Genomic DNA, 27,237 nt, shown 5'->3' with positions numbered 1-27,237 from the left:
GAGAGATGCTTCTGGGAGGGGAGGAGGGAAAGGGATCTGGGAAGCTGCTGGGCAAGGAGAAAAAGGGACAGCTGCTACTGCAGAGAGAGAAGGAGAAGGAGAGATACTTCTGGGAGGGGAGGAGGGAAAAGAATCTGGGAAGCTGCTGGGCAAGGAAAAAAAGGGACAGCTGCTACTGCAGAGAGAGAAGGAGAAGGAGAGATGCTTCTGGGAGGGGAGGAGGGAAAGGGATCTGGGAAGCTGCTGGGCAAGGAAAAAAAGGGACAGCTGCTACTGCAGAGAGAGAAGGAGAAGGAGAGATGCTTCTGGGAGGGGAGGAGGGAAAAGGATCTGGGAAGCTGCTGGCCAAGAAAAAAAAAGGGACAGCTGCTACTGTAGAGGGAGAAGGAGAAGGAGAGATGCTTCTGGGAGGGGAGGAGGGAAAGGAATCTGGGAAGCTCCTGGGCAAGGGAAAAAAAAGGGACAGCTGCTACTGGAGAGGGAGAAGGAGAGATGCTGCTGGGAGGGGAGGAAAGGAAGAGAGTTACTGCTGGACAGGAGGAAGAGGGAAGGGAGAATGAAAAAAGGAAGGAAACAGCTGGCAGAGAGATTAGAGGAGGGGAAGGGGAGACACAGGCATGAGAAAATAGAGAGATTAATGATAGGAAGGGGTCAGCAGAAAAATAAGCAGAGGGGGACAACAATGATAGATCTGGTGTAGGAGAGATAAAAATGAAGAGAGCAGTGAAGCTGGAATGAATCATGTAAAAAGGAGAGAGGGGGCACAAGCTGGATGGAAAGGGGAGAGGGGCATAGAAAGAAGACAGATACCATATGGAAGGGGGAGAGGACAGACAGTGGATGGAAGGGGCAGATGCTGGCTTGAAGAGACAGAGAGGGCAGACGCTGGAAGGAAGAGAGTGAAAAGAAGATTGAAAGCAGAAACCAGAGACGACAAAAGGTAGAAAAAAATCATTTTATTTCTATTTTGTGATTAGAATATATCAGATTTGAAATATATATCCTGCTAGAGCTGGTGTTAGACATAACTGGGGACTGCAAAACCCAGGCAGTGCTTCTTTAGCTTCCAGCTGGCTTAGGGCGCTCTCTGACCAGGGGGCAGTTGCCCTAGTTGCACTCCCCTAAAACTATTCCTGTCATGTGTGACTGCAGTATTCTGTTAGCATGATATTTCTGTGTAGCATTCTGTAATAATTTGGCTTCTTCAGTTTTCTTGATAGTAGAGGGGATATATATGTGAAGAGGAGGGGAGACAGGGGTTTTGTTGATCCTTGCTCTGAATTATTTGTATTTATAAAATGACAATTGTACAGAATATTGTTTCTTTTTATACTTTAATAAAATACATTCAATATAAAATCATAACTGAGGCTTGTGTGGATGAGATCAGATGATTTGTGGGGACCAAGCTCGCGGAGATGGGGCAGAAACGGGGTTTTTAAATTTTAGTCCTAGTAGTTTGCCAGTCCACAAAATAATTCTTTTTTTTCTGCCGGTCCACGGGTGTAAAAAGGTTGAAGAACACTGTTGTAGATTAAGGCTTTTGTGCATACACTTCCCCCTCCCTATTTTGCGGTTTCGATATTTGCGGTTTCGATTATCCGTGTTTTTTTCCCCAGGCCCCCCCTGAGAAAAAATGGCCCTGGGATTTGGAGGGGGGTGATCAGAGGCGGAGGGAGACGATCAGAGGCGGCGGAGGGAGACAATCAGAGGCGGCAGGGGATTGATCGGAGGTGGTGTGGGGGCGACTGGAGGTGGCATGGGGGTGATTGGAGGTGGCATGGTGATGATCGGAGGTGGCGTGGGGGTGTGGACCTTACCTGGTGGTCTAGCGGTGACGTGGGGCAGTGGTGATCTTCCTACACTCCTGCTGTGAGTCTCATAAGACTATAACAGGGAGTTCCTGTGGTAGTCTCGTGAGATCACAGGAACTCAGCAGCACGGCTCTGCACGGGGCAGGAGTGTAGGAAGATTGCTCCTGCCCCGCATCATTCGCTAGACCACCAGGGTCAGAGCCGGCCAAAAGTTTTTCACGATTTTTCCCTATTCGCAGGCTGGCTCTGCCCCTAACCCCCGCGAATAGTGAAGAAGTGTATTTTATGTTAGCACTCATCCGATCGCAGTTCTAACACACTAGTGGGAAGTGATTTTATGGTCACTCCCAAGTACCTCTGTTAGGCCCCCTCCAGCTTAAGAAAGTAAGGCTGGAATGTAGTGTTTAGCTCTGAGGAAGTTTTTTTAATATAACTTTTTAAAAAGTATAAAATGATTTATTACTAAATTAAAAATTATGAAATTATAAAATTGATAGGGAGTTATAAAATTAACAAAGAAACATAAGGAGGAGGAGCTTTTTGAGCCAATGAGGTAGCTCATGAATACAGCCTGCGAGTCGGAGGCTCTTTCCTTGTGGTATCCTTTGAGCTGAATACATTATGATAGCATAACACTAGATTGAAAGTTAATCCCTTTTAATTAGGGAACAAGTGAATATATCCCTTAGGTGTTTGGAGTATTAAATAGTGGGGTTCCCCAGGGGTCTGTGCTGGGAACGCTGTTTTTTAACATATCAATGATCTAGAGATGGAAATAATTAGTGAGATAATTAAATCTGTTGATGACACAAAGTTGTTAAATCGCAAGAGGATTGTGAAAAATTGCAAGAGGACCTTGCGAGACTGGAAAACTGGGTGTCAAAATGGCAGATGACGCATGTGGGAAAGAGGAACCCGAACTATAGCTACGTGATGCTAGATTCTGTGTTAGGACTCACTGCCCAGGAAAAGGATCTAGGAGTGGCGTAGTGGTTAGAGCTACAACCTCAGCACCCTGAGGTTGTGGGTTCATATCCCACGCTGCTCCTTAAGATCCTGGGCAAGTCACTAAGTCCTCCATTACCCCGGCTTGTGAGTATCTGATTGCAAACTGCTTAGGTAACTTTGATAGATAACTTGTTGAGGATACGTTGAAGCCCTCAGCTCAATGTGTGGCAGCAGCTAAGAAAGCAAATAGAATGTTAGGAATTATCAGTTAAGGAATGGAAAACAAAGAGGAAAATGTTATAATGCCCTTGGATCACTCTATGATATAGCCATACCTTGAATACTGTGTGAAGTTCTGGTTGCCGTACCTCAAAAAAGATAAAGAGGAATTAGAAAAGGTACAGAGAAGGGCGACAAAAATGATAAAAGAGATGGGATAACTTCCCTATGAGGAAAGACTAAAGCAGCTAGTGCTCTTCAGCTTGGAGAAGAGATAGCTCGGGGGTGCTATGATAGAGGTCTATACAATACTGAGTGGAATGAAAAGGGTAGATGTGAATCGCTTGTTTACTCTTTCTAAAAATACTTGGACTAGGGGGCATGCGATGAAGCTACTAAGTAGTAGATTTAAAACTGGAGAAAATATTTCTTCACTCAACGTGTAAACTCTGAAATTTGTTGCTAGAGAATGTGGGGAAAGCAGCTAGCTTAGCAGGGTTTAAAAAAGATTTGCATAACTTCCTGAAAGCCATTGTTAAGATGGTTATGGAGAAATCCACTGCTTATTCCTAGGATAAATAGCATAACATACATTTTAGAAGGGATAACTCCGCTGCCAGTTGTGGAATGTGCTGGTGAGGAACATTGGAAGGGAGGAGTGGCTGAGATGGTAGAATGTAGGGAAGGAAATTGAGAAAATATCCATGAGAGACCATGCTGAGAACCCATTGGTCTGTTGTGATGGCCTGCCAAGCTGAAAAGAAATGGGTTAGCCGCCCTCCCACTGACAAACTATGGGTAGGCTTATGAGTTAGTAGTTGAGTAGCCGAAGATTGCTTACAGTCTCTTGCACGCTGTTTTAGGGACTAAGATGAAGACTGCAACCTTTGTAGGTTGGATCTATTGTAATGAGTGAATCTTTGGTGAGGATAATATTGTTGAGAAAATTATTGGTGGTATGCTCTACGATAAGAGAGGGTAGAGGAAAGGCGACAGTACTAGGGTAATACTTTTTAAAACAATGCAGTGAAGCTATTAAGTAGTAAATTAAAAACAAATCGGAGAAAATATTTCTTCACTCAATATAATTTGTAGAAATGAAAATAAATAAAAAGAATTCAGAAGTATTCATGAGGAAGCTGAATTTAAATAGGCAGAAGAATCATCAGCAATCTGAGATATGCAGATACTACCCTGCTGGCAGAGAGTGAGAAGGCCCTCAAGAAGTTGATCCTGAAGCTGAAAGAAGAAAGCGAGAAGATGGGACTTTACCTGAACATCAAGAAGACCAAAATCATGACTAGCGCCAACAAGAAAGTCCACATAAAAATCAACAATGAAGAAATAGAAGTGGTTGGCAACTTTGTTTTCCTTGGGTCCCTCATTATCACAGTGGCGGTTTGACAGCAGAGATCAAGCGTCGATTAGCACTAGGACGTGCAGCCATAGTGAACATGGACCAAATATGGAAGTGCAAGGGTATCTCAGTCACCATCAAAGACTGATCACTGCCATTGTGTTCCCAATCATGACATATGACTGTGAGACCAATGTTCCCTCTAATTTTTCATAGGCTGTGTGCGCAAAAAATTTCATCTGTGCGCATTTTAAAGAAAAACTAAATTTGTGTGCGCTATAAAAATGATTGCCAGAGGGCCCGGAGTTCAGTTATGGGCATTTATGGGCAGGTCTTTGAGTTTAGTCTGAATTAACGAAAATACAATGTAATTTTAGTTACACTTTATGTTAGTTACACTTTATGTAACATAAAGTCTCATTTCAATAAACAAATTATGTTTCATTGAAATGTTTCATTGAGCGCTACCTATAAATAAGGTATCATTGTACTTTATACTTAAAATTTGGAAAATAACAGCAATTTAGTTTTCAAAGTTTTTGCCTGCGATCTTTCATATTTATCCAGTCCGAATAAATTCTGTCAAGATCTATTGAGCCTCCATCTTGAAGGTGACTCTTAACACGCATCAGCATTTTCAAATGCTCTAAATGTAAATGATACCTTTGTTTAGTCTTCAAATTGTTCATTAGACTAATACCACGCTCACAATCTGAACTAGATGCTAAGAATGTGGCACCAATGTCCATCAATTTGCTAAATCTGCAAATTAATCATTCTGAAATGCAAATTTTGTCATATCTGGAAAGCTGTTTATCAGATTGCTTTTGATTTTTTCTGCAACAAGGAATTTAAAGTCATTGTATTGCTGAATAATAACACTTTCCTCTAGAAGAAATTGTTTATACTTTAAACAAAGAAACATAGAAAATGACGGCAGAAAAGGGCCACGGCCCATCTAGTCTGCCCACACCAATGACCCACCCTCTAACTATCCACCCTCTAACTATGCCCACACCAATGACCCACCCTCTAACTACTCCCATGAAGTGATCCCACATGCCAATCCCATCTTTTCTTAAAGTCTGGCACGCTGCTGGCCTCAATTACCTGTTGTGGAAGATTATTCCAGCGATCAACCACCCTTTCGGTGAAGAAATATTTTCTGGTGTCACCATGGAATTTCCCTCCCCTGATTTTCAACAGATGCCCTCTGGTTACCGTGGGTCCTTTAAGAAAAAAGAGATCTTCTTCTGCTTTGATACAGCCCGTGACATATTTGAATGTCTCAATCATGTCTCCTCTCTCTCTGTGTTCCTCAAGTGAGTATAGCTGTAACTTGACCAGCCGTTCCTCATACGGAAGGTCCTTGAGTCCTGCGACCATCCTGGTGGCCATACGCTGAACCGACTCAACTCTCAGCACATCCTTTTGGTAATGTGGTCTCCAGAATTGTACACAGTATTCTAGATGGGGTCTTACCATGGATCTGTACAGCGGCATTATCACCTCGGGCTGACGAAACTTCTACGGATACAGCCCATGATTTGTCTGGCCCTGGATGAAGCTTTCTCCACTTGATTGGCAGACTTCAAGTGGAGAAAGCTTCATCCAGGGCCAGACAAATCATGGGCTGTATCCGTAGAAATTTCCGAAGTCAAAGTCACATTGTGATATTGCTGTACAGTCAAAAGCAGACCATTCCTCAACTTCATTTTCAGAAAATCTTTCTCCCAGATGCAAACATAGGATGTTGATGAAGGTTAATATGGAATTAGTATCCACTGAAACTTTTTCTCCAGACCTCATCCTGTTGTCAAGAAGACTGTTGACTTTATCACTCCACTTAATCTTGTCGCCTAAGTATTGCATTCGAAGTTGTTCAATTTACCCTGTGCAAGCTTCCAATGATGTCAAACCACATTTTTGAAATGCCATGGTTAAGGAAGCCAGTTCTGATAAGACATCATTCAAAACTTCAAGTGTAATATGAAATTGTTCACTGTTCAGCTTCTTATAGCAGTACTTTGCAATAGGATCATTATCTTTGTCTTCAAAATATTTTAACAGGGGATCATAATTTCGAATAATTGCTTTAAGTGCAAAGTGTCTAGATAACCAGCGCACTTCATTCAGAGGTCTGAAAGCAATTGATTCACATTCAGATGCATCTGCTATTTCTTGAAATTTGCATCGTTTAGTAGAAGACCGACAGAACACCGTATACACAGTTCTCATTACAGTTTCTACTTCTTTCATCAATTTTACTTCTTTCCATGAATCAGAAAGTCCCAAATCTTCCCGATGTGCAACACAATGTTGCTGCACTAAATGTGGAATGTGTTTTCTCAGCTGTGCTGCAACACCATCTATTTTGCCCAACATAACAGAGGCACCATCAGAGGTGAACATAACAATTTTATTCAGGTCAAGTTCATGTTTCCTATAGAATTCCCTAATTGCTGTTACTATTGATGTAGCATCACATGCTTCCAACTGTAGCATCCCACCAAATGATGTCCTATACTTATTTGAATTGACTGGCCGATACTTAAAGTAGAGTATTAAGTACTTGTTGACAGAAATGTCTGTGTTTTCATCAACAGTTAACGTATGATACGTTGCTAATTTAATGTCTGCCATACGATCATCTTGCACGATGCCATTGATAATTCCAAGAAATTCAAATGCATAGTTTTTGCTTCTCCAGCTATCAGGTATACTAACATACTTCGCCATGTGCTCATTGATATCTTGAACAGAGAGCATTGAGATATTCATCTTAATGGCCAGCACAACACTGTCGACAAGAACCTTAATTTCATCAGGACTGGAACGCTTCCATTCATTAGTAATTTGCCTGTTTTCTTTTTTGGTTGGGCTTTCAAGCAACATGTTAACCAGTCCCCCTCTTAAATTTGGATTTTTACTTCTGAGTTTCCTAATACTGTCGGTATGAGATTTGCTTGATAGATGGCGTTTCAGAAAGTCCAGTTTCCAAACATCATCCCATATTTTTCCAGTAGAGAATTTTCCAGTTGCTTTGGCATCTTGACAATAACAACACACAACTCCATCGTCTTCGTCATAGGTAAATATTTCACACAGTCGAACACGCATTGTATTTCGAGATTCTGGTGTCTCCGTTCCAACAATTTCTTCAAGCCATTCAAACCTAAAAGCTGTTGCACCTCTCTTGCGTTTTACACTTTTCACCATTCACAGTTTAGACATTTTAAGAGTTATATCTGGTTGCAATTTAATAAACGAATACAGTTATAGAACCGCAGTACCACGCTGCACACTACGATTCCACGAAATAAACAATATGGCGGAACTTCAGGAAATCAAAGAATCGGAAGTGTTTCATATCCTATGGGCCATAGGCTATGGCCCTATGGGGCACGTGACGTGTCAAGTTCAACTGCTAAAGATAACGTAATCACATAAATGACTTAAAATTTATATTATAGCGCTTCAATAAATGTGATAAATGGGAAATCGGAACAGCTGGTCTTCTGCAACATTTCATTTTAGCAGTGAAAATCATTTTAGGCAAAAATTTATTTTTTTGTGCGCGCTATTTTAATTTGTGTGCGCGGGTTTGGCAAGTTGTGTGTGCGCGCACAAGTGCACAGATTAGAGGGAACAGTGTGTGAGACATGGACACTCACAAAAGCAGATAGAAGAAAAATTGACGCCTTCAAGCTGTGGTGTTGGAGAAGACTTCCATGAATCCCATGGAGAGCTAGGATCACCAACAAAGATGTTCTGAGTTGTCCCTGGAAGGCAAGATTACCAGACAGAAACTGACCTATTTTGGACATGTGATGAGGGCGAGCTCACTAGAAAAGGAGCTGCTACTCGGAATGGTCAGTGATAAAAGGAAGCAGGGAAGACCAAAGGCCTGTTGGCTAACTACATTACATTACATTAGGGATTTCTATTCTGCCATTACCTTGAGGTTCAAGGCGGATTACAAAAGAGTTAAAGAGGGTGTTTTACAAAAAGATTTCTGGTCCTTTTGGGGGGAAAAAGAGTAGAGCAGGTTGATTTGGGGGTTCGGAGGGTTAGAGGGATGAAAGAAGGAAGCTTGAGAGGTTAGGACTTTTTCAGGGATTTTTTGAAAAGTATAGTCTACCATCAAGAATGACACTGGAAAAACATCAAGCAATTCAAAGAAGCCATGGAAAACAGGGAAGTCTCCAAGGGTCGGACACAACTGAATGAATAGTAGTGGTAGTAGTATCCCCAAATAGTTTGAACAAAACTGAAACTGAGAAACAGACTGCAACTCTTTCAGAATCAGCGACTCACTTGATTTTTAAAGCAAAGATTGGATTGCTCCACTTTTGCGTCGATTGCACTGGCTAATGACCGAAGGAGCTAATTTTAAGATGATAATAGTGATATATAAATTATGATATGACTTGTTATCTGTCTTTTCCAATTTTAAAGCTTGTTCATCTGAAGTCTTTAATAAATAATTCTTTTATGCAAACGGCTCTAAACTTTCCAACTTAGCTGACAAAAATTCCTTTGTATTATGTTTTTTGCAAGCTTGTAAAGACTTTTTATTTTTAGTTGTTATTTTATTTCTATTTTGTGGCTTGATGTGAGGTTTCTGTGGACTTTTGAGATTAGTGTGGGTTGTACGTGCTGAACAGAATAGAATAGAATCATTTTGGTTATAGAAGCAGTAACTAAAACGTGAACCCTGAAAATGAAGTGTTTGTAGATGGCTCCTGGATATGCAGCACCATTGACTGTAGTCAGGAACATACAAGCTGTGAAACTTGCGGTCCTGAATTGAAAATATTTACACTGGTTCTCGCTATCCATTATTCTGGTAGAATCTAGAAGCTCAGATGCTATTTGATCTCTACTGATCTCAACTATTTTCACTAGTGGGTATATAGGCTACTCTATTGAGTCTTATATTGTGTGCTTTAGTGTATGATTCTTCGAAAATAATGAAATGCAATAAGAGCCTGTAATAAACACTCCTCCTGTTATCCTAATTAGAATGGACTATAAATTAAGACTATTAGTGAAGAAATGTGCTTGGGATGGTCGGGAGTTGGGGAGGGAGAGCTAAGGCCTGCCAGAGGCTCTCTCTTAATGCTATAGGCTGTGTCAGTAAAGTTTCTATCTCTGGAAACTAGCTAATAAGTAAGGTTTACTCTTTTAAGATTTAAACTGTCTAAATAAAGGAATCTGCAATTATCAAAGTAGAGAGCAAAATAATGTTCACTTCCCCAGAGAAATGCCCTTTCCTTTCCAATTGACATGAAGGAGGAAGAGGAATGGGGGCATAATGGGGGCATGATGAGGGCGAAGTGGAGCCTGGATCTTGCACTTGGTATGTGCTCTTTCCCGAGAGATACCGCTGAGTTTGCAGTGAGTTATCTATGAACAAATTCTTTGCAGGTTTGTGATTGAATGCTGGCCTTCTCGGATATATTTCTTGTGATTTCTTTCTTTCTTTCATTTCCTATCCCGTCTTCCCCATAGAGCTCAGCACGGGTTACAGCTTAACATACATAATATACAGTTAACAGGTTACGATTTGCACTGGATTTATCCTAATTTGACACAGTTTACAGGGCAAGATTTATCAATATAAGTTTTTATCCTAAAGTGGCACTTATCGATATTTCTTTGTAATCTGTCGGCCTTAGACAGGGGAGTTAGGTGAAGAGTTGTGTGTTTATTACTTTTCTAAAGTTGAGGAGTCCTTTAAGGGATTTGATCTGTAGGGGCTCGGTATGAAGTGGGAGTAGGAACGTCTGGTGGTTTGCAGTTGAAAGCAACAACCATTGGCCATTTTCAGGCATATCTCATAGAGGAAGCTTAGCTGTCACATAGCCGGTGCCATGTCATAGAAGGATTTGAATGCTAGCATCAGGCCCTTGAAGGTCGGTGAGCTGACGATAGAGCCTGGGAGACAGGGTTGCAGGCACAGAGGGTTTTTAGAAGTCTGATTGCCCCATTGAGTTTAAGAATGAACCAAAATTCAGCAGCTTTTCATAGATTACATTGAGTAATTCTTTCAGTACAACATGGAGTTGCTATTAAATTTGGTTTTAGAATGGTTTATGGAACATTGTGTGGTTTATATTTTGAGAAAGTTCTTAGTGCATTGATTCAGTAACTGACCAGCATTTTTGTTGGCTTTAAAGCCACTCAGTTATATAAAGTTTGAATACTTGTCATATACTTTTAGAGATCTGGTTTTTGTGATCCTTTTGGTGAATTGATTACAAGTGCACACTTATCTGCTTATGCACATATACAGAGAAACATGAAGGCAGATAAAGACCAAATGGCCCATCCTCAGCATCCACTATCTCCTCCTCTCCCTAACAGATCCCACCTGCCTGTCTCGCGCTTTCTTGAATTCAGACTCACATTCTGTCTCCACCAACTCTACTATTCCACACATCTACTCCCTTTCTATAAAAATGTATTTCCTTAGACACCTGAGCCTATCACCTCTTAACATCACCCTCTCACTCTGGAGTTTCCTTTCGACTGAAAGACTCACCTCATATGTATTTATGCCACGTAAGTATTTAAACATCTCTATCATATCTCCCCTCTCCAACCTTTCCTCCAAAGTCTACAGATTGAGATCTTAAAGTCTGTCCCCATATACCTTATCACGAAGACCACACACCATTTTAGTAGCCTTCCTCTGGACCGACTCCATCCTTTTTATATCTTTTTGAAGGTGCGGCCTCCAGAATTGTACACAATATTCTAAAGTCTTATATAGGGGCATCAATACCTCCTTTTTCCTACTGGCCATACCTCTCCCTATGCACCCTAGAATCCTTCTAGCTTTTGCCATCGCCTGTTCAACTTGTTTGGTCACCTTAAGATCATCACATACAATCACAAAAACTGTACTGTTCCCCTGGATTTTTACAGCCCAATTGCATGACTCTGTTATCCTGCATACGGCAGATCCAACTGTGGCTTCTTCAGCACAGTGAGGGGAAAGGAGCCCAGTTGTTCCCCTCACTGCATCAAGCAGAGCACAGTGGGCCCATCAAAACTTTTTCTTTGGTGGGAAGCCCTGCCCCTTTCTTGCCAGGAGCCAGCCATCTTCAGCCCTCTAAAGGGCTCTGTTACCCTGCGTGCAGCTGATCTAACTGCGGCTTCTTCGGCACAGTGAGGGGAAAGGAGCCCAGTCATTCCCCTCACTGCACCAAGCAGAGCAGAACGGAACCATTGGAAACTTTGTTCAGCGGGAAGCCCTGCACTTTTCTTGTCAGGAGCAAGCACCAAGCAGATCAATCGGAAACTTCTTTCTTTGGCGTGAAGCCCCGCCCTTTCTTCCTAGAGCCAGCCATCTTTTCCAGCCTTAAAGGGCTGCTAAGCAAGGGCCCTTGGTGCATTCCTTTCAGGCGGGCCAAGCAAGACAAGGCCCAAACCATGCCGGAACCCCTCAAGACCCCTAGCCAATCAAATACACCGAGCCCTATCTCAGCTATCACACTTATACTTCCCATAATGGCTCTCCACATCGCTGTCATCACAGGCCAGGGACGCTATGGAGACCTGACAAACCACTCTCACATAAGGCAAATGACAGTCAGAACCCCCAACCTCATAAAAATCTCAACAAATACAGAATTATCCAAAGCAAACTCCATCGCATCAGCTCTAGTAAACACCAGATTTGTTAACGGCAAAGACCTCATCCTTCTAGATGCCATAACAGACAACAGATGGGATCTCCTTCTAGTGACTGAAACATGGCTAAAAGACGACGACGGGGCCACCCAGGGTGCACTATGCCCTCAAGGCTACCAAGCACTGGCATGTTCCCGACCCCCCCAAAAAGGGGGTGGGGTTGCAGCTATCGCAAAATCCAATCTAAACCCAAGACACATAAACTCCATCTCACTAGAAGGCCTGGACGCCCTCATTTTCTCTATAGGCCATGACAATAAAACCATATTCGTATTAATCTACAGAGCACCCTCCTCCCCTATGTCTGTACTAAACGAACTAATAACAATTATAAGTGACCTCTCAGTCAACCACAAACAAATTGTCATCTTAGGAGACTTTAACTTTGCTGAATACCCAGGCATCACTGGTGCACCAAGGGAATTCACAAAGACACTGTCTGACCTAGGTTTCATCCAAATCACCTCCTCCACCCACTCCTCTGGGAACACTCTAGATCTCATCTTCATCTCCAAAGGTCTGCTACTCAACAACAAACCAACCCAGCTAACCAACACTCAGGCCCCCTGGACTGACCACCATGTAATCTCGTTCAACCTACACGTCAAGACCAAAGGGCCCACAGAAAATCCACCGTCACAAACAGCAACCACACTTGACCCAAAGTCAGTCAATCTTCATGATTTTTCCATTGGCATCTCCAAAATAGATCTACTCACAAGTTCCATGACCAACTCACTAGAGGAAAAGGAACAGGCATGGCATTCTGGCATAAAGTCACTATACGAGAAATTAGCAAGAGTCAAAAAACTCGAAACACACACAAGATCTTTCTCATCACCCTGGTTCACAGATAGCCTTAGAGAACAGAAAAGGAAAGTAAGGAAAGCGGAAAAAACTTGGTGCAAAACTCAAAATGCCAAGGACAAATCCACATGGAAAAGCCTCTTGAAAGATTACAAACTAGCAACACTCGAAACAAAAAAGGCATACTTCACAAAACTAATATCCAAAATCCCCAACAGATCAAAGGCCATCTTTTCACTGTCAAAAACCTTTTCAACTCCTCCCAAGGACCTCACCACATCCAAAAATCAAACTTAGATAGTGAATCCCTTTCAAATTTCTTCCATGACAAGATATCAAAGATGCAAGAATCCTTAGACCTAGAAGCCAAGCATCCCAAAGACTATACCAAATAATAACCTACACACGATAGACTCTCTAGACATCTTCATACCAATTTCCATTGACGTTTCCTACACCCCACAACATCAGTCCTGGACCCATGCCCATCCACCACACTTCCAGCTACCAGCGAATCCTTCCTGAACTTCATCTTACCTCTAATTAACGACGGAGTGCCTCAGGGTGCACTACTATTCCCACTCCTCTTGAACATATATGTCAAACCAGTACTTGACATCGCAGAAAAACACCAAATCAAAATACACTCATATGCAGACGACATACAGCTCTACCTTCCCCTAGGTCAGTGGTAGGCAAACTCATTAGTCAAAAGAGCCAAAGATCAGCAGTACAACGATTAAGATTTCTTTTGAGAGCCATACCCCACGCCCACTTGCGTTACGATGGCTACGTCAATCCAACTGACACCCCACTCGCCCGCACGTGGTCGAAATCGATTCGTGGCAGAGCCTAGAGAATGACACAGGGAAAAAATTTGTCTCCATCCCCGCCCCGTCTCCGCGAGCTCAGTCCCCCATTCTGATCCCTACACACAAGCCTCGAATAGTTTTATACTGAACTTATTATATTAAAGTATAAAAAGAAACAATATTCTGTACAATTTATAAATCAGCGTCTTCTCCCCACTCTCTCTTCCCCATTTCCCTTCAGCGTCCTCAGCCCACTCTCTCTCAACTTCCCTTCAGTGCATGCACATAAAAACAAGCAAGCAATTTTATATCATTTTCATTCTATTCATTCATAGAAATTAAAGTCTAAATAATGCCAGTCACATAACAAAACATGATTTTACAAAAATAATTCCCTGCAGTCAAGCCTGCAAGGATTACTAGATGTCTTTCAGCAGCTCCCTCCCTCCCTCTCCCTTACTTTCGTGGCCAAGTCAAAATGATCTATCAACAATAAAAAAATTTAAAAAAACCACAAAGCATACTGTACATAGAGAAAATGTTAATTATCATTTATATTCCACAGGGTTTTCAAAGAGGTCAAGGCAGATGACTTTATGCAATGTCACCTCAGTAACAACTATACAAAAATAGACAAATATACCCCCTCCCTTTTTACTAAACCGCAATAACGGTTTTTAGTGCAGGGAGCTGTGCTGAATGCACTGCGGTGCTCTCGATGCTCATAGGCTCCCTGCACTAAAAACCGCTATTGCGGTTTAGTAAAACGGGACCCTAGTGCAAAATATAGACAGCAGATATAAATTCTCAAAATGGACACATTTTGATCACTAAATTGAAAATAAAATCATTTTTCCTACCTTTGCTGTCTGGTGATTTCATGAGTCTCTGGTTGCGTTTCCTTCTGACTGTGCATCCTTTCTTTCATTTCTTTCTGCACTCAAGCCCAACAATTGTCCCTTTCTATTCCCTCCCTCCTTCCTTCCTATGTCCTTAGTGCCCCCGGTACCTCCTTCCTATGTCCTTAGTGCCCCTTCTTATATCTTTAGTGCCCCAGTGCCTCCTTCCCATGTACTTAGTGCCCTCAGTGCCCCTTCCTATGTCCTTAGTGCCCTCAGTGCCTCCTTCCCATGTCCTTAGGACTCCCAGTGCCTCCTTATGTCCTTAGTGCCCCCAGTGCCTCCTTCCCATGTCCTTAGTGCCCCTTCCTATGTCCTTAGTGCCCCCAGTGCCTCCTTCCCATGTCCTTAGTGCCTCCATTGCCCCTTCCAATGTCCTTAGTGCCCCCAGTTCCTCCTTCCTATACCCTCAGTGCTCCTTCCTATGTGCTTAGTGCCCTCAGCACCTCCTTCCAATGTCCTCAGTGCCCCTTCCTATGTCCTTAGTGCTCCCAGTGCCTCCTTCCTATCTCTTTAGTGCTCCTTCTTATGTCCTTAGTGCCCCTTCCTATGTCCTTAGTGCCCCCAGTGCCTCCTTCCCATGTCCTTAGTGCCCTCAGTGCCCCTTCCTATGTCCTTAGTGCCCTTTCCTATATCCTTAGTGTCCCCAGTGCCTCCTTCCCATGTCCTTAGTGCCCCTTCATATGTCCTTAGTGCACCCAGTGCCTCCTTCCTATGTCCCCTCACTGCCTTCCAGCCTTTGTTCTACCCCCTCCCCCGAAGCTAACCAGCCTACCTCCCTCCCTGCCACGCTAAAGCAAGCCTGCCTGCCTGCCTGCCTCCTTCCCTCCAGCCAGCCTGCCTGCCCCCCCCCCGGACCAGCCTCCGCTACTGCTGCCTACCGCTGCTTCAAACACTCCCCCCGGTCCGCTGCCGACTGCTGTGTGCCACAACTAAAGCAAAGGAAGGGTGCCTGCCCACAAACTTCCTCTCCGACATCAGAATTGACATCGGGAAGAAGGTTTGTGGGTCGGCGCCTGAACCTTCCTTCTCTTTAGTTGCAGCGGTCGGCGATCGGCAGCGGCAGAGTCTATGTTTCACTAAAGGTTGTTTCTATGTTACCCATACTATTAATATATTCCTGTAACCTGTTCTGGGCTCCTTTGGGAGGACGGGCTTGCATTTCTTAACATTAAAACTTAGCTGCCAAATTTCAAAGCATTCTTCAGGCTTCGCTAGGTCCTTCCTCATATTATCCACACCATCAGAGCTGTCTACTCTATTGCAGATTTTGGTATCATCCATAAAGAGGCAGTCAGCCCTTCAGCAATATCACTTACAAAAATGTTAAAAAGTACCCAAAACCCAAACCTTGAGGCACATTACAGGTAACATTCATTTCCTCAGAGCGATCTCCATTGACCACTACCCTCTGTCACCTTCAACTCAACCAGTTCTTGACCCAGTTCATCACTTTGGGCCCATACCGAGAACAATTAGTTTATCAGACGCCTCTGTGGAACACTGTCAAAGCCTTTGCTAAAATCTAACTACACCACATCTAGCATACTCCCTCTATTCAATTCTGTGGTCATCCAAAGAAATTGATCAGATTTGTCTGACAAGACCTCTAGTGAATCTCACTGCCTTGGGTCCTACAATCAATCCATTAGATTCCAAAAATGTCACTATTTTCTGTTTTAATTTACATACCACAGAGGTCAGACTTCCCAGTCTGTAATTCCCTACTTCTTCCTTACTTTCATTTTTGTGGAGAGGGACCATAAGAACATAAGAATTGCCACTGCTGGGTCATTCCAGTGGTCCATCGTGCCCAGCAGTCCACTCACGCAGCGGCCCTTAGGTCAAAGACCAATGCCCTATTTGAGTCTAGCATTACCTGCAAACATGCTGGTTCTTGAATCCCTGAAGGGTGCTTTCCCCTATAACAGCCTTTGGAAGAGCGTTCCAGATTTCTACCATTCTCTGGGTGAAGAAGAACTTCCTTATGTTTGTATGGAATCTATCCCCTTTTAACTTTAGAGAGTGCCCTCTCATTCTCTCCACCTCGGAGAGGGTGATTGCTTCCAGAACGGTGATTGCTTCCAGCTTTCCCTGAGAGCCCCGCACCCCTCCGACGTTGGAACTCAGAGCACTGCCTTAAAAGGGGCGGAGCCAACGGTGCTCAGCCATTCGGCATGCGTCGAAGGTGAGCATTAAAGGCGCTCACCTTAGCGAGAGCACCTTTGCGAAGGGCCTTAAGAAGGGGCGAGTCACTGCACAAACAGCAGAAGAACAAACGCAGCAGTCACAGAGGAAAGCCACAGCAGATGCAGAGGAAAGCCACAGCAGACACAGAGGACAGTCACAGCAGACCGGCAAGTGGGCAGGAATGGAAGCAGCAGACAGAAGCAGGAAGTTGAGCTACTCAATTTTCTTCATCATCTGCCATATGTATGACTGGAAGGTGGTCTTATGTATGCACTTGGTGAGGGGAACTGGAGAGCCTGAAGAAACAAGTCAGACTCCTGAAGGGCAGAATACTGGAACTGGAAGCACTTTGAGCAGTGGAGGAGGAGGACAGGGATGCAGAGAACGTCAAGACAGAGGAAACCATCAAGGAAGAAGTCCAGGAGTTAGAGAAGTTCATTGAGGAGGCATACAGGGAGGCTGTGGAAAATCACCAGCAACAGTGGAACTGCCGAGATATACTTACAGAGAGTGAGGACCATCTGGAGGACAACCACAAGGAAGAAATGGGTGACACAGCGGCGAGATCTGGAAACAGCGGAGGGAACCCACAAGAAGATGAGTCTGGTGCAAGCCAATGCCAGGATGAGGGAAGATGGAAGTACACAGAGAACATGGACCTACGGCTGGAGAGATATTCATACACCAGGGACACGGACCTGCGTCTAGAGAGGCAAGAGAAGATAGAGAGGACAGCAATAGTCGTGGGGGACTCTATCATCAGACAAGTCGACAGCCACATAGCGGGAGGATGACAGGATCGGCTGGTGACCTGCCTACTGGGAGCCAAGGTAGAAGACATAGTGAGCCGCATCGACAGGATCATCAAAAGCGTGGAAGAGGAAGATACGGTGGTGGTGATCCATGTGGGGACAAACAACGTTTCGATCATGTCCCCTCTCAGTCTCCTCTTTTCAAGGGAAAAGAGACCCAGTTTCTCTAGTCTCTCATTGTACAGCAACACCTCCAGTCCCTTAACCATTTTTGTTGCTCTTCTCTGGACTCTTTCGAGTAGTACTATGTCCTTTTTCATGTACGGCGAACAGTGTTGGATGCAGTATTCCAAGTGGGGGCGCAACATGGCCTGGTACAGCGGCATGATAATCTTCTCAGATCTGTTTGTGATCCCCTTCTTAATCATTCCTAGCATTCTGTTCGCCCTTTTCGCCACCGCCACACATTGGCGGACAGCTTGATTGACTTGTCTACAAGTACTCCCAAGTCTCTTTCCTGAGGGCTCTCTCTGAGTACAGCACCGGACATCCTGTTTTCATGCATATGATTTTTGTTACTGACATGCATCACCTTGCACTTATCCACGTTGAACCTCATTTGCCATTTCGCGGCCCATTCCTCGAGTGCGTTTATGTCTTGTTGTAGGTCTTCTCAATCCTTGTGTGTCCTCACTACTCTGAACAACTTTGTATCATCCGCAAATGTAATCACATCACTCGTCGTATCAATTTACAGGTCGTTTATAAATATGTTGAAGAGCACAGGCCCGAGCACCGAACCATGCAGTACTCCACTCGTGACGCTTTTCCAGTCCGAGTATTGTCCATTTACCTCCAATCTCTGTTTCCTATCTGCCAACCTGTTTTTAATCCACATGAGTATATCACTCTCGATTCCATGGCTCGAAATTTTCTGAAATAGACGTTCATGCAGGACCTTGTTGAACGCCTTCTGAAAATCCCAATATACAATATCAATTGGGTCACCCTTGTCTATCTGCCTGTTTACTCCCTCAAAGAAGTGCAGTAAGTTTGTCAAGCAAGATCTTCCTTTGCTGAAGCCTTACTGGCTGGTCTTCATCAGATTGTGTCCGTCAAGGTGATCAATGATGCATTCCTATATCAGCACTTCTACCATCTTTCCCGGTACCGAAGTCAGACTTACTGGTCTCTAGTTTCCCAAATCTCCCCTCGAACCTTTCTTGAAGATCGGCGTAACATTCGCTACTTTCCAGTCTTCCAGAATCCTTCCTGATTTGATCAACAGATTGGCTATTAGTTGAAGCAGTTCAGCTATACCCCTTTCAGTCCCTTGATTACCCTCGGGTGGACACCGTCCGGTCCTGGGGATTTATCATTTTTAAGTCTATCAATCTGCCTCCATACCTCTTCTAGACTGACCCTGTCAGTTTCCCGTCTTCATTTCCTGCAGGATAGGCAATTTTCCTGCGTATTCAGAACCCCGAAGAAACAATAATCATATCGTGAAATGTTGGCTATCGACAAAGTGGAGTTTTTGGCAAGAGAACACAGCATAACTGGAGGTTTTTGTCAGTTGTATGTTTTATTCTACCCCAGTTCCTCTATTGTTGAAGGTAGTTTGTAAACTTCTTTTAATACATAAAACATTGATTTATGCAAGTAAAAGGCTTTTAAAGAATACATGCCATGTAAGCAGTAGTGGCAAGTTATAAAGCTTTCTTTAGATATACAGTACAGCAAGTGAAAAGGCAGTTTAGTAAGAATCAAATGGGAGATTAGTGAAGAGGGGGATTTCCCGAATTATTTCTCTTGTAAAGATTTGAGTATTTCTCTACATCTACATGGTCTAGTAGTTGACATGTTCCAATTTTAATTTAGTAGATATAGCCATCACCACTACTCACTCAAGTTTCAAGTTTAGTTTTGGTTGTTATAACCCCCAGAGGCAATGCCATCTTTGAATGGCTTCATCGTGTCTATAACCTCTCTACTTCTCTCTTCCCCTTGTAATGGTTGCCTATAGACAGCAATGGTAGTGTGGCAGTAACTAGGTGTTCAGGATGTCTAGAAACCTATTTGTGCATCTATCCAGAATAAAAACGAGGCAAAAAAGAGAGATGTGCTGAAGAAAGGGTTGAGGTAAGGAGACATTTCAGTGTGGTCTCTCATATAGCCATCCTGTGAGGCCAGCAACACTTCTCACCTTTTGCCATTCGGTTTAAGACCATGTCGATTAACAAATAGGTTCCTGTCCTTCCAGCGCCTTCACTGCAAAACACAAGAAGAGGAACATGAGAAATGTGGTTTAAACAGTCTCTTGAAAATGAGCCAGTTGTACAAAGATGTCCATCAAGCGCTATGCTTTTTGCACCTTCTGAGGTCCAGAAGAGTGTTGGTAAAAACCTTGAGCATGTAGACTTAGCATGGGCTGTTGTGTCTAAGAAGGCTCCCATATCACCAGATCTTTTAATTCCTACCTCTGTTTCCAGATTTCTCCCCCTCTCACTCTGTTCAATTTTTCTTTCCCCATCCCATCTTTCTCTCTCATTCTATCTCCAAATCACTCATCTCCACTTCAGCTCCCCCATGAGTCTCATCTCCATTTCCTTGGTCAGTCCCTCAAACTTGGTCTTTCATTTATGAGAACAATAGTATGAAGCCCTCCTTCCTGTCTCCATGGCTTATGCACTTATATGCTGAGGAGGAAGAGGAGGAAAAAATGTAGCTGAAGGGGGAGGAGGAGGAGGAGAATGAAGTGACTCAAGGTGTGGGAAGTGGGGATGATGAGCAAAAGTGCAGAAGGAAGAAAATGAGATGGTATGAGTGAAAGCTAAAGAAAGAAATCAGTCTACTCTATTAGAAAGGAACTTATAAACTGGGAAAAAAAGAGACCTGCTCTCGATTCTTACAACAATCTTGAACACTACGGGCTTTCAAGTTTGCACTGCTTAATTGATGTGAAGTGAACTAAATTCTACTTGTTTAGGGTATAGGACAAAAGTCACAAGCATAAAGCACCCTAAAGTGCATTGCAAGGTCACCCACAAACATCATGCGATACCATCCTCTAGCTCCAAAACCTTTTTTATGCTTGATAAGCCCTGGTGAACTTGTGACTTTTGTCAAAAAAAAGTTCTGATGAGGGAAAGCTAACCATGATGAGAAGAGGCAGGCATGGGGCTAAGAGGAGGAGTGAAGGGAGAGCAGACATGGAGGAGTGGGGAGAGAAGATGCAGGGGCATCTTCAGAGACAGAGGTAACAAGGAAAGATCAGGAAGTGACATAACTGGGGGAGATAAATGGGATAAGGGAAGCACAGGAGGGAAAAAGGAATGAGGAGGAGCTAGAAGGAGAGGAAGAGGCGTGGCAGCAATAGTGAAAGGAGGAAGAAGAAGAACTGAAAGAGAGGGAGTGCAGAGGAACAGCAGCAGAGGAAGAAGTAGCGAGAGAAGGGAGTGAAGGGGCAGCAATACAGGAAGAGGAGGAGAAAGCTAAATGAAAGGCTGCGTGGAGACTGCCACTGTGGCTAGAGCCAGGCCTGGAGACTGAACTGGGAAGAACAAGCCGAGAAATCATGAATCTCCTGGGAGATATGGACAACTTGGTCTAGCTCCAGCAGTGAGGAAGTCTAGAACCTTCTTTACCTGCAGTGGATTATAATAGGGCAGGAACGGCCACGGTAACACTTGTTCACTTTCCTGGAAGTAAAGAAAAAAAGAGATAATGAGGTAAACTTGGAACAATCTACAGCTTGATGTAGAAGAGAGGAATCTTATAACTAACATATTCACCCAAAGGAGAACCCTAATCCTGACATGGGACTGAACACCAGAGCAATGTTCGGGGTTTTGAATTATTATAGTGCGCTATTTCTGAGGGAATGCTTTAATTTGGCAGATAAAAACCCACACAGTCCAGGCAGACAGTGGTACTTTACAAAAGGCTCTCCTGAACACGTAGCCTTTTGTAAATATGTATACGAATTCGGAGGAGTACATGTGCATTTGCCTGCACATGAAGCAGGACAGCCATTTTGCAAAATATACATGTGGGGGAAAATAAGTGGCAGGAACCAAGCAGCAGTTGTGGTTTTGCAGTTCCATAGGTACAGGACACCACTTTCCACATGTAAATGTTCCATTTTACTAGGTCAGACGTGTAGATGGCAACAATTAGATAGTGAAGCGGCAACTTTTATTTATTTAATTCCTCATGAGAGAAATCTGCGCCTCAATGGGGATTTTTTCCTCATATGCATGTAGATATTTGGTCTGCCCGAACCACACCCTCTAGACACCTCTGTGTGGTGTGTATCTACACATGTAACTAGTGGCTTTCTGAAATGGACATTTACACGTTTGTGTGATCTATGAATGTCAATGCTGCTATTTACACGAGGAAATGCTTGTAAAATACACACCACAGTGTGCAAACAATCTGGCTTTGACACACTCTAGTGCTGTATTCCTGTGGTAATGCTCTGCACATGGTAAGCTGTACTGTGTGGGTATGAGAAGGGGCTCCGCATCAGCCGGCTTCTCAATAGAGTTTTATTAAAAAAAAGGCCTGTTTCACCACCATCACAAGACCTCTGCTTTCTACAAGAGATAACATGGAAACCAACCAGCCATTCCTCACAGAACAAAGGTTACTGTGAACACTCACCACTTCCCCAGAATAGCTGAAACTAAAGCTGAGAAAGGGTATCCAGCCCCTGCCCCTCAGATGCCAGCAGGAGACAGAGCGCGTGCGTCGCATGGCGATGCGTGCAGCAGGCACACCTGCCAGTGATCACTTTTATGACTATGCAACTGACCCATGATTACTAGCTGCAAATCACAAAAATGACACTGACAGCTGAGAGAGGAAGCGTGACAAGCTGGAGAGACAACTGTTGAGATACAGTCAGAAAAATAGCCACAGAGAGAGAGAGTTGCATTTAGTCAGAGAGACAGCCATGGAGTACAGTCAAAGTCTCTGAAAGAGACAGCAGCAGGGAAGTATCTACTGAAGGACAGCTCTAGAGGCCCAGCCACAGATGTAGAATCAGAGAGTTCATATAAGAGACATGCACAGAGACAAAGCTAGAGATACATCTGTAATATCATCAGACCGCTGTCACAAGAGAGATGTCCTTGGAGCTACTAGAGGGCTCAATTCACAAAGCTTCAGCCAAAGTCCTAGCCAGTAAAAGGCCTCTTAGCTGAGAATTGCATCTGGAAAGATGTTCTGCAGCCAGAAAGATACAACCAGAACTTTCCAGCTGGAGACTCACTAATCAGTCTTTACATGCAAAGCACAACTGAGTTCAACATGCAGTAAAAATATTTAGCTATGTCACATGCAAATGAACCCAAAGCTTGTGATTATGCAAATGAATTAGTCTGCTTGCCAAATCCTGTTATTTCAGGAAAGTTCACTTTCTCTATGGGAGCATGTGCTCAAGGTCATCTTAAAGGGGACCCAAGTGTCCTGGATAAAAGGAAAGCCACCCCCACTTCCCCTGAGCAATCTTCTTCTCTATGCTGTGCAGCGGGGGCCAGTGCTTCAATATGATGTTTTCAATCGCTAAGGACAGGCAGATCTTCTGGAGTCCGATAGAACTAGTTAAAATGTGATATTGAAATAGCACCTCACTCCTGCACAGCTTGAGAAACAACATTGCTCTTCTGAGATAAGTCTGAAGAAAGCATGCCCTAAGGTCTGCAGTGTATGGAGACATATCTCGATATGTTTATGTTGAATAACATTTGCTAAAATCATTTTTAAAGTAAAAGCAATGTACAACAAATATAACTTCACATTGAGAAAATGAACTCCATAAAAATATAGGAAAGCAGATATTCACTCAAAAAGGTCGTCATCCATCTTAAACAGCAACCACAGTAGTTGTCAATCATGTTGCCAGAGAATGTGGTGAAAGCAGTTGGCTAAGCAGGATTTAAAAAATTTCCTCACAGTTCAAAATCCATGATTAAGATGGATGTGTTAAAATCCATTGCTTATATCTAGGATAAGCAGCATAAAATCTGTTTTACTCTTGGGATCTTGCAACCTGGATTGGCCACTGGGCTTGATGAACCTTTAGTCTGTTCCAGTATGGCAACTCGAATGTTCTTATTCAAGCAAAAGTGGACCTCATGACTCATGTAGATAGAATATCAGGGAAGGCCATAGAAAAAACAAAAAGGTGTCTCTTAAGTCTACTTTTGATATTTTTTTGTGACTTCTAAACGAAGAGCAAAAGGTACCGGGGCAAAGAAACAGAAGAGACTCTCTTTGGTTGAGTCCCAATAAGCCTGTTTAGGATTACGTAAGATGAGCCTCAGATTATTCAACAAGTGAAGACAACAAGTTGGTATATAAGAAATTGTGAGCCTAGCAAGATAAACTGGCTTTAGAAGTCAGAGTGAGAATTTTAAATTGGATCCTACGGTATATTCCATAGGAAGCTGAAAAGGGGAGAGACCGGAGCTAAAAACCGCATTATGGTTTTGAAATGGGGGGGGGGGGGGATTTGTAGTCTCAGAGAATCTATATCGTAATGACAGATCTTGATTTGTATATCTTGCTCGTAAATAAGCTTTCCTTATGACCACCTCTTGATAACATTGTGCTCAAAACTTCTTCCAAAGAACAGTCGCATGATTCTTGAAATCCTCTAATGCAGTGATTCCCAACCCTGTCCTGGAGGAACACCAGGCCAATCGGGTTTTCAGGCTAGCCCTAATGAATATGCATGAGAGAGATTTGCATATGATGGAAGTGATAGGCATGCAAATTTGCTTCATGCATATTCATTAGGGCTAGCCTGAAAACCCAATTGGCCTGGTGTTCCTCCAGGACAGGGTTGGGAACCACTGCTCTAATGAAGAACAAATCTTTCTCAACCGAATGAACTGGCTAATAGGAAGACTTTTCTTTAATTATTGTAGTTCTCCCCTTTTTTCCACTTGTATCCGTTTGTCTAATCGTGTATGTTTATTTTGTTAAAGTTATGTATAATTGTATTATTTGTTTTTACCCTATTTTAAAATGTATAACCACCTTGAAATAAATGATAAGGTGGTATATCAAATTTTTAATTAACTTGAAACTAGATTTAAGACCATATGGATGAAAACATCCAAAGTGGCAATAAGAATTTTGATATAAAGATACTGATGAGCACATCCAGAAACTCAATCTTGACATATGAAACTGCATTGTGAACTGACGATTAGGACCCAACATATTCAACCAATTCATAAATTCCATGAGTCGTGATTCCATGTCATTCCAAAACATTTTCTAAATGAAATAACTGAAAACCAATCTGCCATATAGAGAGTGGCTGCTGACGGGAGCCAGAACTGTGCCCATAGCCACCTCCTGTTATGTGATGGTGGTGAAACAGGCCTCTGTTTAATGTGCTTTCTCTTCATAAATCCCCTGACACCAAAATTTTCTGCTAACTGCTAGTGAAGCCTAGCACATATATTGCAGAATATTTCAGGTAGGGAAGCAACTACCCATACAATTAGTTTAAACCTTTCATGGGAAGGAAGAATAATGCAGTGAACAAAGAAAGGGAAGGGAGAAGGAGAACTCAGACTCCTCTGAGTGTCCTTCAGATCAAATTCAATTTTCTGTGTGTCTTTTTTTTTTCTCCTTAAAATCTCATGTGAAGTAACCCTCTAAACTGACACCCAGCACCCAGTTCTCCAACTGGGCTAGGAGATGTTTCTGTCTTCAGTAAACAGACCAGGGTCTGCCCATCATCATCCACAAAAATAGTGAGCATTAAAGGCTGCACAATGCCCTTACTGGGTGAAACATATAGGACTGACTTTTTTCTTTACAATCGCTCTTCATCTGCTGATCATCGGGAACAACCCACAGGTTCTGGACAGATCTGGTGAGGACACTAAGGAATCAGACGTTTACAGATCATCCAAAATGCTTCAATTAAACTCATAATGAAAGCTAAGAAATTCGACCTTGTGACACCTCTCCTTCCAGTTGCTCAGCACACAACATATAAATTAAGTCTGCTGACTCTCAAATCTCTTCTTTATAAAACTCCTGCCTTCATTCATAGATTATTGATTCCCCATACTTCTACAAGATTACTCAGGTCTAACGGCCAACATCTTTTCTGTCACAGCCCCCCAAATATGGAATTCCCTCCCTATTTATTTAAGGGAAGAACGCAATCTAGACAGATTCAAGAGCAAGTTAAAATGCTTTCTTTTTGTAATTCTTTATTCATTTTTACAACTTGCAAGTGTAAACGGAAATAACATAAGCCAGAACTCTGTACAGGGGTTCAAGGAAGGTTTGGATAGGTTCCTGGAGGATAAGGGGATAGAGGGGTACAGATAGAACTTGAGGTAGGTTATAGAAGTGGTCAGTAACCACTTCACAGGTCGCGGACCAGATGGGCCGCCGCGGGAGCAGACCGCTGGGCAGGATGGACCTCGGGTCTGACCCAGTGGAGGCAACTTCTTATGTTCTTATGTTCTTACAAACATCACTTGAATTTCTGTTACAATCATCTTAACTTTATGAAAATTATCCCCCCTCCCACCCTTACCATATCATATATAATCACGTATATCATATAATATATTCTTCTCTACTATTCCAAACGATTAGCATAAGATCAGAACCCCCCCACCCCCACCCTCTCCTTTGCACTTGTATAATTAAGGGAAAGATGCTATTTACTTGTTACAATAATCTGTTAATGGTCCCCAAAAATCCTTAAATTTATTAAAATGTCCTTTCTTTATGGCTAAAATTTTTTCCATCTTATATATATGACACAAAGAGTTCCACCAGAAATTAAAGTTTAATCTACTCCAATTCTTCCAATTAAATGTAATTTGTTGAATGGCGACTCCAGTCATTAGCAAGAGCTTATTATTTTTTGAGGATATTTGACTCTTTGCCCTCATTGACATGCCAAATAAAATAGTATCGTATGATAAGGCCACGGGATTCTCCAAACAACTATTTATTTGGCCCCATATTGATTTCCAGAAATCCAAAATAAATGGGCAATAGAATAATAGATGATCTAGTCCCAGCTTCGAGATTGCAGTGCCAACATCTATCAGACTTAGAGCTATCGAATTGATGTAAACGAACAAAGATGCATTTGACAGCTAGAAAGCTCGATTAGGAGCCTCAATTGAATCTTTTTTCGAAGCCCACTCCTATTGTTTTTTCCCCTTACTCGTCTTATCTACTATCAACAACTTGTATTTCTTTCCCCATTTTTTCCTTTTGTATTATATGTTCTGCCAAGTTAGTCATATTTATTTGGTTTGTTTCCCCCAGCAATTTGTAATTTTACTGTTTTGTACATCGCTTAGAATTTTGAATAAGCGATTAATCAAATCTATAATAAACTTGAAAGACACACTGCTGGAGAGGTAAAGCAGAGCTTTGCCGCTAAAGTCACACTATCACAGAGGTACAAACAACAATGTCCGACTGGAGCCCACAGCCCGGAATGAACAGTTGGAATGTTACAGGTAGTGACACAAACACGAAAAAATAACCAATGCATTGCAGCTGGAGCTAGAGTTAGAGACACACAACCGGCTAGAGATACAGGCAGGAAGAAGATGACAATGGCAAAACTAATCCCATTTGATGCCAGATCTCAACACAGAGAAAATCCTTTGGAAATACAGCAGGAATTTATAACTGGAGAAAAAGCCAGAGTTACAAGCTAAAGAGCTAGAA

At 42.8% G+C, this 27,237-nt stretch overlaps 1 protein-coding gene across 4 annotated transcripts in view; it reads right to left on the bottom strand.

Moving 5' to 3' along the window:
* Window positions 1–27,237, bottom strand: part of PTPRN (protein tyrosine phosphatase receptor type N) — a 152,934-nt gene that overhangs the window by 6,768 nt on the left and 118,929 nt on the right. For all 4 annotated transcript variants that reach the window (XM_033946754.1, XM_033946756.1, XM_033946757.1 and 1 more), the window contains 2 exons: window positions 21,147–21,200; window positions 19,706–19,770 (listed from right to left, as the gene is read on the bottom strand). In XM_033946754.1, the coding sequence (XP_033802645.1) occupies window positions 19,706–19,770; window positions 21,147–21,200 (119 nt within the window). The remainder of the gene's footprint in view (window positions 1–19,705; window positions 19,771–21,146; window positions 21,201–27,237) is intronic.

The sequence above is a fragment of the Geotrypetes seraphini genome, chromosome 5, assembly GCF_902459505.1.
Source record: "Geotrypetes seraphini chromosome 5, aGeoSer1.1, whole genome shotgun sequence".
In the NCBI taxonomy this organism is placed as follows: Eukaryota; Metazoa; Chordata; class Amphibia; order Gymnophiona; family Dermophiidae; genus Geotrypetes; species Geotrypetes seraphini.
Note: the sequence above shows the minus strand (reverse complement) of the source record. Positions and strands in the feature narration are given on the sequence as shown.